Source organism: Notamacropus eugenii, chromosome 6, assembly GCF_028372415.1.
Source record: "Notamacropus eugenii isolate mMacEug1 chromosome 6, mMacEug1.pri_v2, whole genome shotgun sequence".
Taxonomy (NCBI): Eukaryota; Metazoa; Chordata; class Mammalia; order Diprotodontia; family Macropodidae; genus Notamacropus; species Notamacropus eugenii.
Window position 1 is genome coordinate 303,035,101 of NC_092877.1, and position 14,235 is coordinate 303,049,335.

General features: G+C 42.5%; 2 protein-coding genes, 2 non-coding genes and 1 pseudogene across 4 annotated transcripts in view; 3 read left to right on the top strand and 2 right to left on the bottom strand.

Annotated features, from left to right (window-relative positions):
* The window catches only part of NDUFS1 (NADH:ubiquinone oxidoreductase core subunit S1), a 28,291-nt gene extending 21,733 nt beyond the window's left edge, over positions 1-6,558 (bottom strand). The window contains exons 1-4 of the mRNA XM_072617361.1: positions 6,267-6,558; positions 3,146-3,210; positions 2,449-2,540; positions 1,099-1,206 (exon numbers count right to left, since the gene is read on the bottom strand). Coding sequence (XP_072473462.1) covers positions 1,099-1,206; positions 2,449-2,540; positions 3,146-3,206 — 261 coding nt within the window. The 5' untranslated portion in view covers positions 3,207-3,210; positions 6,267-6,558. The remainder of the gene's footprint in view (positions 1-1,098; positions 1,207-2,448; positions 2,541-3,145; positions 3,211-6,266) is intronic.
* EEF1B2 (eukaryotic translation elongation factor 1 beta 2) lies at positions 6,486-10,441 on the top strand. Its single transcript, XM_072617363.1, has 6 exons — positions 6,486-7,031; positions 7,338-7,460; positions 8,377-8,503; positions 9,012-9,078; positions 10,021-10,146; positions 10,238-10,441. Exons 1-6 carry the CDS (start codon positions 6,952-6,954, stop codon positions 10,390-10,392), a joined length of 678 nt encoding a protein of 225 aa, XP_072473464.1. The 5' UTR covers positions 6,486-6,951; the 3' UTR covers positions 10,393-10,441.
* Positions 8,854-8,932, top strand: LOC140512936 (small nucleolar RNA SNORD51). Its single transcript, XR_011969988.1, has one exon. It is a non-coding gene; the product is annotated as a small nucleolar RNA SNORD51 (small nucleolar RNA).
* LOC140512944 (small nucleolar RNA SNORA41) lies at positions 9,237-9,371 on the top strand. Its single transcript, XR_011969996.1, has one exon. It is a non-coding gene; the product is annotated as a small nucleolar RNA SNORA41 (small nucleolar RNA).
* A 1,832-nt stretch (positions 10,442-12,273) lies between the features above and the next one.
* Positions 12,274-13,244, bottom strand: LOC140509644 (maspardin pseudogene; annotated as a pseudogene).
* Positions 13,245-14,235: the final 991 nt, after the last annotated feature.

Sequence of the window (14,235 nt, forward strand, 5' to 3'; positions counted from 1 at the left end):
GTGCTGGGAGACTAACCTGCATTTGTGCTGGCTTTGCTGGTAACCTGCTTTCTTATTTCTTTCTTGGTTCTTGCCAACCTCTTATGCATTTGGGGGGGGTGGAGGCGGGGAAAGAAAGAAGTCACTTACTTAGCTTTTCATTGGATTTTTTTGATCGTTAGTCTGTCTGGTGAGAACTTCCAAGATTTTGCTGAAGTAGGTTTTTGGGAGCTGGGCTGGAAGTCATCAAAAATACTCATAATTCCCAAATGCCAGGCACTATTTAAGTTTCTATAAAGATCAAGTGACCTGAATTGCTGATACAGGTCCACAAATTATTAATTTCAAGAACAGAGATAAAATATGATGCTAAATATGCACTATGATATTTAACACAAAAGTGATTTTTAAGATTTTTGAAAGCAACATAGGATGACAGATTTAGAGTTGAAAAGGATCCTAAGAGGACCTCTAGTCTAATCCCTTCATTTAACAGATAAAGCATTTGGGGATCAGAAAAATGACTTGCTCAAGAGAGCACACAGGTAGCGGAGCTGACATTTGAACAGTCCTCTGACTCCAAATTAAGTGCTTTTCCATTACAGTCCACCGTCAACTGCTATAGCTACCGTTTAAAGACTAGTCATAGCCACCCGGCATTGAAATCTGTGAATCCTAAACAAGTTACAAACGAGGAGCTTTTGAAATGGAAATTTTTTTGTCCTCTGACACTGCTGGAAAGAATTGTAGGGATTGTAAAGAACAAGTGAAACCAGTCTCATTGGAGGTGTGCTGTTCACTTTCAGAACAGCTTGGTCTATGTAGAAACAAAGCTTGTTGGCTCTTTTCCACCCAAACATGTTTATAGCATGGAGAACTCCAGGTCTGGAGTAAGAAGACATCAGTTTAAAACCAGCTCCTGCCACTTAAAAGCTATGTGACTTTGGACAAGTCATTTCAGAAAATTAGAGTTGTTTTCTCATCTGTAAGATGACAATGATGCCACCTGTTCTACCCACAAGGATCACGTTCACTTTCACTCAAAAATATACTATAAAGTACAATTATTTTAGCTTTTCTTCTTTATAAAATAGTGAAATACTTTTAGATAACAAGTACCTTAGGGGCCTTTTCTATCTCCACAAGACACATCCTACAGTTTCCAGCAACTGATAACCTTTCATGATAACAGAATCGAGGAATCTGCATGCCAACCTTCTCACAAGCCTAGGAGATAGAAAGAAGTTATGTTACACGAGAATTTTATGAGAGTTTTTATATGAGAGTATTTACCTACTAAGTTAACTGCTACATAGAAAGTAATTCCTTTTGTTCTCCTCTATGGCTGTCAGTTATTTCTTTTAGGCTTTGGAACTAGTAAATTCAGGTGGTTAAGTGTTGAATATATAAATCAATATATAGGAAAGAATACAATTCCTTTACTCCAAGTAAAACTCAACAAATGTAGAACTAAAAATATATAGATAACAGAAATAAAAAAAGTTTCAAGAAGTCCATGACATGGAAAATTTTTATAGAAAACTTGCCCAGGACACATAGTGACTTTATTATAGTTAAAAAACAAAACTAATATATATTTGCTGTCCTTTTTAGTGAAAGCCAAGCTGATATATTTTTAACTAAAATCTGTTTACACTGTCTGTTAGAATAAGTTAAAGAAATGGATGCAACAGGACTATGAAACAAACAGTAATAGAATAATTCAATTTGACAAATGTTAAGTTTACAGAGTTACCTAGTTACAGAGGTGGGGAACCTGTAGCCTCAAGACCATATGTGGCCTTCTAGGTTCTTGGCTGTGACCTTTTGACTGAATCCAAGTTTTACATAACAAATCCCCTTAATAAAAGGATTCCCCACGCTGTTATGTACAGGTACTGGGGATACAAAGATGAAAAATGAAAGGTCTCAAAATGCTTATAGTCTAGCAGGAGAAAAGCACGTACAATGAATAACTTTACAAGTTTAACATACGACTGAGTACATAGGAGGGGTAAAAGAGCAACACGAGATATTTCAGGAGAGAAAGATCACTTCCCTTCCAGGATGGGAAATGAGAGAATCAAAAAATGAATTAAGAGAAAGGTTGCCTTTGAAATGGCACCTAATGGAAGTGAAGAATTTCAAAAGGCAGAGATACGGAGAAAAGCCATTCCTGGAATGAGAAATAGCATGCTGGATGCATGCAAGACAGAATAAATCTGAGTGGAGCATAGGGCACACAAAGGAGAGAAGTAGGATAAGGGGAGTAGATCAATTTGGAATAAGCTGGGCCACTTCATAGCTATATCAAACTTCAATAAGTTTCTATCTTAATCTTAAATACTTGGCCATTATATAGTACCTATCAAGAAATCTTGACATACTGAAAGAAAAACATTTAAAATAAGTTTTATTATAAAACTAAAACAAAAAAGAACACACTTAGAACTTTGATTTCATGTTTACCTGGAGTACTGTGGTTCCAGGTTCCACCATGACAGGTTGACCATCAACAAACACTTCAATCAAGTTGCTTGCTGCTGTGGTAGTTGTTCGCACTGACCATCAAAAACATTGAGTTGGGAATTCAAGTTAACTAGAGTTGAATCTGCTATGGCATAGGATAATGGATTTGTTTACTCTAACCACTAAGCTAGAAAAACTGACTTCAAAATGCTGAATTAATAAAGAGACCACATACAGTCAAAAAATACACTTCCACACCTGTCTACAGTTATGTGGAAGAGTAGCATAAATGCAAACTTACTCTATCCGTAAATACAATATCAGCATTAAGGTAGCAAGCTAGTTATCAAAAGAGATTAACTATATATATTGGTAGGAAATCTGACAGCTAGTTCTAGCAAAGTTCTATTCCTTGAGAAACTTTGATTACTTTTTACTTATATCTCTTAAAAATCTAGCTTTAAAAATTCAAATATATATTATTAACTGAGAAATATCCTATTCAGTTTAGCCAACTTGTTTCTATTTTTGCAGAAACAAAATCAATTTCATTAAACATCTAAGCACCTACATGTAAGACACTTTTAGAACCAGTCACACATGCAGGAAATTTCAAAAGTTATTTCTATGACTTAACAATGTAAAACAGCTTAGTTCCACATATTTATTAAAGAACATTTTTAAAACGAAGACTCACCACATCCTTTGGGACATTGAACAAGGCCAGCTAGGGCCCTGCGTACAGGTAGTCGCAACATCTTGCTAAAAATGAAATAGAGAAGTCTTAAGGTTCTTTGTAGGAATATATTCTCATTTCTAACTTTTTTTAGATTGTTAACACCTTTATTTTACATTTGATAGCTCATGTTGGTAAACAATAGAACTTCATTAAAATCTTATAAATATTCTTATGTAAAACTACAAACTGTTAGATAGCTACAATTTATCTGCCTGTCTGCTAAGTAAAATGAAACTGCATGGCAAATGAAAAGAGATGATTAAATAAATCCAAAGTGCTATTTATTCTAAGTAGCTAAGGCTAAGTACAGAATGTTGTTTTTCTGAAACAAAGGAGCTATCATTCACAAAGATTTAAAGCACACAACCCACTTCATCACCTAGCCAGTGTGGTACTTCTGACCATCACAAGGTCTGTCCTTGAAACTCTTCTAGCTTGTTTACTGGCATTTGCCAGAATTTGTGATTCAATGTCACTGTCATGGGGAACTTGCTGCTATCTCTTTGACACTAAAAGGCACTGGCTTTAATGGATCACTGTATAAAACAATATAAAAGTAAAGACCTCCATTGACAACTCATCGTTATCTTGTTGCACCTTCCCTATGGAGGGAACTGGTGATGCAGTAGATTAAGCACTGGGCCTGGAATCAGAAAACTTGGGTTCAAATGTAGCTTCAGAAACTTCCTGTATGATCCTGGGTAAGTCATGTACCTCTGTCTCAATTCTTCAACTGTGAAACGGGGATGATAATAACAGAATCTACTTTCCAGGGCTGTCATTAGAATCAAATTAGATATTTATGTAAAAAAGTGCTTAGCACAGTGCCAGGCACATGATAGGGAGTTTATCTAAATGCTCTACCCCCCCTTCACCCAACTTTGCGAGATGGCTTAATTTTTCTATAAAATTCAGTCACAGCCTTTTCCTAACATTCATAACAGTTGTGTATGTTTTTACTGTTTACAAAGACCTACCTGTGTTTCCTCATCTGATCCTCCCAACAGCCTTGGCGAGCATTATAGCTATTATCATTCCCATTTCATATATAAGGAAACCAAAGCTCAGAGAGTTTATGTGATATTAGTGTGGTTAACTAGTATCAGAGGAAAGATTCCAACCTAGATCTCTAAAATTCAAACAGCTTTTATTAAAAACTTTGAACATTGTCTTTCAAAAGTCAAATAGAAGATTCAAATTATGGTCTAAATGGGGTTTTCTAAATCAATGTTTTTCCCATTTAAAAATTCTGATTTCAGCAGTAAAGTGATATTATCAAAATAATTATAGAATTTTAAGTACATATCTAAACTTAAAGTAAAAATATCATTAATCTAGAATGTCTCCTCAGAATTCATAATCCATCACTTTCCACAGGATTGACCTCTAAAACAAACTTTTATCCTGGTCCCACTGAAGGCTGGCTGTCACTTTAAGACTACTCACATTTCCAAGTAAAAGTTATCAGACTTTTGACAGACCTGAAAAATGACTACGGGAAACGGGGGAAAACTGAATTACAATTCTCCAGTACTTGCTGAGTTCCTTCCATTCTCTTGCCATTAGATTTCTGGTTTTACATTCACATTATTCATTAATTTGCAGAAATTATTTATTCCTGCTGCCTAAAATGTACCTAAAAGTGGAACCGTTTTATTTTAAAAAGCCTGAAGTAAAGTATTTTCATACAGTCATGCCCAGTTCCTCCAAAAGGTCTTCCTGACCCAATTCAATCAGCATTTACTAAGCGCTTAACATATACAACGCCACTGGAGCTTCCAAGACCTCTTCCCCCCGACGCCCCGAAAGTTTACACCCCCCCGAACGCCCAGGTTCGTCTTAGATGGGGGATCGCGCACCTCCAGGGAGCTCAGGAGACTTAAATCCTGCAAACGTCACTGCACATTTCCACAGATGCGTGTGTGCGTGCGTATATACATACATACACACATACATACATACATACATACACACACACACATACACACATATATACACACACACACGTACCTGCCCTCCACTGACAGCACCGCTGCCTGACGCTACCAAACGCTGCCGCGGACCCTTCTACCCCGGACGGCCCGTGCTTTACCCAGCACAGGAATGGCTAGGAAACGCCATGGCACATTCGGGGCCCTTCCGTGAAGGCTGCAGGACAAAGCCCCGGGCAGCTGCCCCTCCGAGCCGGGCAGAGCCGAGAATCTCTCCGTAACAAGTCGGCCCCCACCCCCCACCCCGCTCCGCACCGCAGGGGTTCTCCCAGAACGGCGAACAAGCAGCCCGAACCACAGCGCTCCCGGGCATTCAGACACCACCGGGCGCCCCCAAAGACGCGCAAGCCCCGCGGTCCGCCCTCCCCGACCCGGGGGTTTCTCGGCAGAGATGCTGGAGTGGCGGTTTGCCCTTTTCTTCTCCAGTTCGTTTTACAGATGAGGAAACTGAGGCAAACGGGGTCTCACGGCTGGATCTGAGCTCGGCCTGGCACTTGGCCCGCTTTGCCCCCGGCGGGCCGAAGGAACGCAGGGCACCGGCACAAGGGCGAGAGGACGCCCGGGGAGTCTGGGCCCCGCTTCGGTCACTTGCCCTCAGTCATCTCCTCTGTAAAATGGGAAGCCCAGGCTCCGTAAATCCGGCGCTCAGCCTCCTAAGGTCCCCACTTTATTTGGGTCTCTCCCGGGGGGCGGGGGGCGGTCCAAATAAACTCTGGTCCCTCCGGGAGGTGGGGGCTGCTTGGGGGGGGGGCGCTCGGCCACCTCAGGCCGCGCCGCCCTCTCGCTGTCCGGGGTCACCGCGGTTTGACCCCGGGCGTCTGCTCGGCCGAGGCTGCGGGCTCGGGCCTAGGCCGGGCTGCGGCCCAGCTCGGCCGCGGAGGTCCAGGGGCAGCCGCGCCGCTCGGCCCTCACGGCTGCCGGCTTCCCGCGGCCCCCCGGCTCGGAGGCGGGGACGCTGACACACTGGCCTGGACTCAAGGGCAAGAGGAGGCTGAGGGGTTCGAGACCCCGCGGGCCGAGCAGCCGGCCAGCACGGCGCTCCCTCGGCCACCCCCGACGCGACCCTCCCCTCCCGAGCCCGGCCTTACCTGGTGGGGGAAGGCGCCCGCACCGTTGGGCCTGCAGGACCCGACCAGCTCTTCAGCTCTCCTATCCTTTATTCTCTATGGCGGCTTCGGCAATTTCCGTCCGCCGGCACGAACGAGACGAGGTTGCGGAGAGTAAGACTTCGGCAATTTCCGGCCTGTGGGGCGGGATTGAACTCGGCCATGTCAGTCAGGCGGCTCTGGCGGAGGCGGGGCCAGCCTAGTTCGGCAATCTCCGGAGCCGCCCGGTGACGTTTCGGGGATCCTCTAACACTGGGCGCCCGGAACTTCGAATGTCTCCGGGGCCTGGGCAGTGGGGGGAACGGGGGAGGGCGAAAACTTTCGAAATGCCCAGTTTTATTCTTTTCTACCCGCGCATCGGGGAAACAAGTGCCGGGATCGCTACTTGAAGTGATAACACTGAAGATAACGAATTTTAAATGCCAATTGGGAGCGAGTACCACAGAGAACTTTGCCCTTTGAACTTCGCCCTCTCCTTCCTAGCTTGGCGGAGCGGAAGGATACGCACTGACCTTATATAAGGCAGTCACTGACTACGCGCGGCCCTTTTTTCAGTCGGCGGCCGGCGCTAGGGTGTTCCCCCGCGGCACGCTTTCCTGCTCCGCGCTCAGCTCCTCTGCCGCCGCCGCCGCTTCCCGTCCCTCCCACCACCACCACCACCGTCAGCATGGGCTTCGGAGATCTCAAGACGCCCGCGGGCCTGCAGCACCTCAACGACTTCTTGGCGGACAAGAGCTACATCGAGGGGTGAGCGAGGACCCCGGGGCAGTGATGAGGGCACGGGGACGAGGCCTGGTGGGAGGCGGGCCGCGGCAGCGAAAGCGGGGCACGACGGAAGGTCACCCGGGCATGGCCCAGGCCCGAGCGGGGCAGACCTGGGAGGGACACGTGGCAGAAGCGCCCGGGGCCGCTGGGGGGGCGGACGGGCCCGGCTCTGCCCACGTGTGCGCCACCTCCCCCCTCCCCGTGCTTCCCGTTTAAAGGGCTTGGGCCGCCTCTTGCGCAGTCCCCTGCCTGGCGGGCTTGGCTCACCTCTCCCTCCTCCTGTCCTAGGTTCGTGCCGTCGCAGGCCGACATCGCCGTGTTCGAGGCCGTCTCGGGCCCCCCTCCTGCAGACCTGTACCACGCCCTCCGTTGGTACAACCACATTAAGTCCTACGAGAAGCAGAAGGCCAGGTGAGGCCATGGCGGCGTGGGCACTTTGTCTGAAGGGAAGCAGCTCCTCGTGAGGTCGTTCACTTTCCAAATTTGGACCCAGGCTATCGTAGTTGTGCTGAGATGTTGTAAGCTTAATGAATTGCTTGTGCCACCTTGCTAGGCCAAGAGACTGAAGTCCTCCATTTTTTCACAGAACAGGTAGAACATGGACAACAGCAATTCAAGTTTTCCCCACACTGTCCTGCCACTATGCCTCGACCCTGACCTGGGGGGGCCACCTCTGGGGTGAGAGGGGTAGTTCATCTATGGCTCATTCATTCAATCCTTGGCCATGCTTCTGAAACTGCCAGCAAGGGTGGAAGTTTGGGGAAGTGGACAACCAGTTCACTAAGAACGGAACTGAACATACTGTTATGAAATCTCACAAAAATGTTCATACTGAAAGATTAAATCATAGTGAGTATTCAATATAATGTCTCCCAGGGTAGCAGACTGGTTTGGGTGTGAGAGTCTTTAAAAAGTGAAAATATTTTCAGGGGGTCGAATAGAAATGTTAGTTTTGAGTACTAAAATTGCGTTGACTTACAGTAATGCTAAAGTGACCTTGTCCTGTTTATAGAGCAGTTTGAGAGGTGAGAGGTCAGTTGCACTTCTCCCATCTCCTGTAATACCCAATTCCTAAAAACTAGGTCAAAAGTAATCCATTTCAGCTTCTGCCTTAGAGTCAGATTTAACAGGTTAAATGCAACTTGATAGAATTCTGAGTAGTGTTGAAATGGCTACTTTTAGGTCTTAAATTTATTAGTTTGTAAATATTTGAAAAGGCATCGGCCTTGGTAAAACTTGTCAGTATTTTGATATAAAATTGGCTTAATGGTCTCAATTTTAGCATTGGATGTTAAGTTGAAAGTAAATAGTGTGTTTTTCTTTTAAGCTTGCCGGGAATAAAGAAGGCTTTGGGCAAGTATGGGCCTGCTGACGTAGAAGACGCCACAGGAAGTGGAGCTACAGATAGCAAAGACGATGATGACATTGATCTCTTCGGGTCTGATGATGAGGAGGTATGTGATGATAGCAAGTAGAATGTGGGGTAACTTTTTTCATCATTAAGATTAAAGTGCTGAGGGATGTTTGTGTGTAAGTAAATCTTAATAACTCTTACAAGGCAAGCTCAAGAATTTGTAAGATTACTGTCAGGAATGACAACAATTGATTACAGAAGAAAAATTCATTTGGAGTCTTGGTTAGATACATTCAGTAGTTAAGAATGTTTTCATAGATAAGTGCCAGTGGGAATGCTGGTGTTAAGTTCAGTTTTGGGTGTTTTAGAGGACTTCAAGAAATGAGTTGGATCATATAGTTATGACTAGTTAATGTAATTAAGCTTTGACTAGAATTATTTTAAAACTTACTGGCTACATGATGAATAAAATCAAATCACCATCTTTCGGCTGAATTTGTGATGGAATTGCTTTTTTCTGATTGGCCAGTCTGTTTTCTGTGTGAATTGTTAACTAATTTTAATAGTGACAAATTAATACCCTGAAATATATTGGATTCTCTTCACAGGAAAGTGAAGAAGCAAAGAAGCTAAGAGAAGAACGCCTTGCTCAGTATGAATCAAAGAAATCAAAAAGTAGGTTCTCTTAAGACTTGTCCTTACAAATTATATTTCTTGAGAGGGAAGAAAGAACGTAATATCATAAGCTCACTTTTCCTTGGTAAGCTTGAATCTTCTGGTTGCATCAACCTGTGCATTCACCACTTAATTGAAATTTTAAGAGAGAAAAAACATTCCACAGCTACTGGTCTGCAGCTGTTCTCATTGGTAGCAGTTGTTGTATTCCACTGTGGAAAAGAAACTGTTACACTGTTAAATCACCTCTTTCTAACGCAAAAGAAAGTGGATTCCTTGTGTGACAGACACTTTAGTAGGAAAAGGTAATACTGAATAGCAGTTTTATTTTATAAAATTAAAACTTCCTAAATTCTATTAGAACAATGACAATTCATGTTTGTAATTATGACACTGAGGCACGTGAAGTACCTCTTAATCAGACATAACATTTTTTATTTGGTGTTCACCTGCTTTAAGTTCTTAGAACTTGAAGGGTCAGAGTAACTTTCTGGGTTTTTTTTTTTGAGGGGAATAGGTAAGGCAGTTGGGGTTAAGTGACTTGCCCAAGGTGACAGCTAGTAAGTCTGAGGTCACATTTGAACTCAGTCCCCCTTACTCCAAGGCTGGTACTCTATTCCTCTATTCACTGCCCCACCTAGCTGCCCCAGAGTTAACTTTCTTTGAGTTGATCTTAGTCTTCTCAGCTTGAGCCACTATTGGTTAGTGTTTTAATTAGATTGATTAGTTTAACATTTTTTCCACAGCTGAGTGCCTTGTCAGAACAGGATGATAAATGGCTAGTCCTACCCTCCATGAAGTCTATAGTCCTTTGGGGAAGGTTATGTACATAAAACAGCACAGATGGCTACTATTTGGGGAAGAGTAAGGGTATTCTGACTGGGAGGAAGAATTTGATTTTGACCTTGAATATGTAAGAATTAATCTTTTTCCTTCTTTTAGAACCTGCAATTGTTGCCAAGTCTTCTATCTTACTGGATGTCAAACCTTGGGATGATGAGACAGATATGGCAAAATTGGAAGAATGTGTCCGAAGCATTCAGGCAGATGGATTGGTCTGGGGATCTTGTAAGTTGAAACATTGACTGAAGTATCAGTTGGCATCTATCATAAATTTATATGAGGATTGGTGCCTTATCTTTTGTTTTTTAACCCTCAGCTAAACTAGTTCCAGTGGGATATGGCATCAAGAAGCTTCAGATACAATGTGTGGTTGAAGATGATAAAGTTGGGACAGATATGCTAGAGGAACGGATAACTGCCTTTGAAGACTATGTGCAATCCATGGATGTTGCTGCCTTCAATAAGATCTAAAACCTACCATCCTCAAAAATGGCATTGAAATAAAATTATTTGCAAACAAGGCTTTTGAGTCTGGTCTTAATAGTTAGGCTGAAATTGTTTTCAGTTTCATACTGTTGGGTGACTTTTTTTTCCTTCATTAGCTTCATTTCCTCCAATCCAAGCCACTTTTCTGGCTTTCATTGACTTCTCATCATCTACAGGACTACCTTAATAGACTTACCTATTCTTTTAATTAGGTGGTTTTTGGAATGTGATTTGTATAATGGTAAAGGTTTCTTAACTTAAATTTTTGTAGTAGTATTGCAGGAATCAGTAGGATCTTGGAGGGGGTCGAGCTGAAAGGCTTCACTGAATCTGAATTTGGAAAGGAAGCTATTGGAGGAGACCTGTTAAAAAGTCAAATGCTCTTTTTCCTCAGAGTTGAAGCATAGAAAATCAGTTTTAAGCTGATAGAGGAATGATCTGGAGTTAAAATTTATCAGGTGATAGGGTCATGGTAGGTAGTAAGACAGGTTCAAATTGTAAGTGCAATCCAGGGTCTTCAACTCGGTGTCAGTAAGGAGCAATTTCACGACTCCCTGCCTGGTGCTCAGTCCACTGTTAAAACAAGTGGTCTTAGTTTTTTGGTTAATATCAGTAAAAAATCCTGTTGATTATGTATGTAAAAAAAAATCCTAAAAGGGCGAGTTAATTGAAGCCATTGGCATTTTTTGAAAAGTTGAGGTATAGGGATCAGTACACATCACTTTAGAGCAAAGACAAGATTAGGCAACTAGTTTAGGAAGTGAGAAGGAATTAGAGGCAGCTTATAAACTTGTGTGTTGAAAAGTGCGTTCTCTTTATTGAAATGGGAATGGTATAGTAAGTGATTTATGTTGCAAAACCCTCCCTTGTCGCATTGATTCCAGTATGGATCTCAATGTCCCACTGTAAAAATGAAGTGTATTATCTGTCACTGCCCTAACCCTTAGTCATCCTTCAAAGTCATCAGGGGAAGAGGGGTATAGTGGTTGTGTCACGTTTTCTCGGTGATAAACTGCGCTGTCAGCATGGTAATATTAAAATTGTTACAGTACTGCTTACTTCTTGGCAGTCCATGGAGATCTTAAGTATCTTCCAAAATTGTCCCATTTTGTCACTTATAGCACAATAATATTGTTACATTCCTACACTATAATTTGTTTAGCCATTCCTTGACGGAAATCTCTGCCTTAGTTTTTTTTTTTGCCACTACAAAAAAAATTGCTACAAGTATTTTAGATTTGTATGTAGTTCCTTTTTCTCTTAATTTTTTTTAGAATATAGGCCTCTTAGTGGGTGCATTTTTTAAAATTAATTTATTTTTTTTTAATCTGATGTTTTATTCAAAATGATTATAGTAGCTGGCAAGATGACAGCTAAAAAAGTCCAAACAATTTGTTTTGATTAGAAATAAAGCAAAGAGGTGGATGGTAGCCTTGGCACCTTAACAAGTTTTAACCAAAAATAGATAAAAAATAATAAGCTTCTAGTACACAATCTGGATTGGTAGTATTTACAGCTAAAGCATTAAAAAAAACCCCAAAACTCCACAAATTAATGTTCCCTTAAATGTGGAGGTGAAGACTTGGTAGCAAAATTTTTCACAATTCTTAAAATAGGAGGCTTCAAAGATATTTCTTTAAATTCAAAAGCTAAAAGTCAAACCAAAAAAGATGCAGTTACACTGGCTTGGAGAGCTCACTGTGACCAGTAATGCATTTTACAGAATAATCAGTCCTATTTCAGAAGCCCAGTGATGACTGGCTAACAACAACAAAAAACCCTCCAAAAACCACATCCCAGAACAGAGGCAGATTGGAAGGCCCTGATTGTACCAGAAGCTGGCTGATGGATTCGATGTCAGGATGCAAACAGCCCCCCTATGGCTCTTCTTGACCACTGACGTGAAGGCCTCCTTTCTGTACTTCCAGTTCTTCGGCACTGACCATAGAGGGATCAATGGCTGCATATTTTGTTCCTCGAAACTGCAGTAAATGGATCTGCACAACAAGGTTCACCTCGGCACTTCTGCAAAGGTAAGGAAAATTGGCTTGGGTTTTGAGATGCGCTCTCCTAGCATTAGGGTATATAATTTGTACATTTTCTCTTTAGCTTCAGTTGAAAGGGCACTCTGGTCAAATACATCCATAATAGGTCACAGGAATGTCCCGAATTTTATGAGGTTGCACATAAGAATTCTGACAGTTCAGTGTGAGCCTAGAAGCCAATCCACTTTGACCCAAACTTTCTAGCCGGTCAACCATGAAATCAATGGCATCCGCCATGACAGGATCCACAGGACCAGATGAAAAGTTTCCAAGTACTATTTTCTTGAGCATAGATGCCGGCATTAACCAAAAGCTGTTTGCAGTCCAGGTCTGATTAAAGATGGAGGTGTCACTGAAGGAATTCCAGAGGATAAGGGAATGAACTCTGGGAGATTTGTGAGTGTATTCTGCAAACTTCTGCGCCAAAAAGCCTCCCAAAGAAGCCCCCAAAGGATGAACTTTATCAAGTTGTAGATGGTCTAATAGTTTTCTGAATCCATCACAGAGCTCAAGATGGTCCCAATAAACTGGATACTGCAGCGCTATGACTCTAACCCTATCCAGTCAATGCCAAAATCTGCCGGAAAAACACATTTGCAGTTCCACTTACAGGGGGAAGAAATATGAGGGGACGAAATATGAGGGGACATCTGATACTTCTGGGGCCTGCATCATAGAGTGACCACACTTTACTGTCATCATCAGCTACTATCATCTTTTTAAGGGGAACTGTACTCCTGAACCAGTTATAATCAGGACAGACTTTAATGTCTCCCATGGTTTGCTGAAACAGCTGTTCCCTCTGCCGCAGGCTGGCCCCCGCTTCCCTTTCCAGCCCCGGCTTCTCGTGGCGGCTCTGCCCCGGTGTCCGTCTGTACCCAAGGCCGAGCCTCCGGGGGTGGAGCGCGCAGCCGTGCGGGCCGGACCATGCTGTGCTCGGCGCCCAACAGTCCCCTTAAATTTATTTTTAGCACAGTCTATAACAGATAAAGCAATTCCAATTTTTGGTCAGGTAATACTTCTTTTTAAAGCATTTACAATGTGGACCACAAAAGACATTTTTTTTTTAAACAATAACCAACTGAGACACAAATAATATTTATGTTGCTAACTTTACAAGCTCTTGGCCTAATTGTCTCCACAGTATAACTAAGAATTAAAGGACCCTAACTTATGGTTGTTGGTCTAAAGTCCTATGCCTAATGGCTTAATTTTAGACTTACCCTCAGATGTTCCTCTACCAATAGTCTATAATTGAATAGATCTGGTATTAAGCTTACAAACCTTTTGACTATAGGAAATTGCCACCAAGAGTAGGGACATTGCAGGGAAACAATATCTCCCCGACTTCATGGTAATTCCAGACAGTATTAGATTACCCATTTGCATTCAGTCAGGCTTAAAGTCTGCCAGGTGTCAGTGGGGAAATTGAATCCAGAGAATCCCTCCTCAGCCCGTGCTGAACAGCCATTCTCCCACCGTTCCCTTGAGATCACCTTATGCAGTTCATACCAGCATCTCACCAGCTTACTGGCATCATGGATTGGAGGCTCAGACCACCTTTCTTGCTATCCATACCTGGAGTTAGACTCAGAAGAACAGTCACTTAATAGTCCCATAGCATCTAAAAATGGCAAGTTCCAATAACCAGGTATCAAATATGATTATAGTTTCACTTTGGCTAAGGAAAATCTTTTGAGGCAAGTCTTAAGTGGCTTACATGCCTTTCTATACATGTTCTAGTTCCTGATTAAATGGCAATCATAAAATCAAATTTACCATT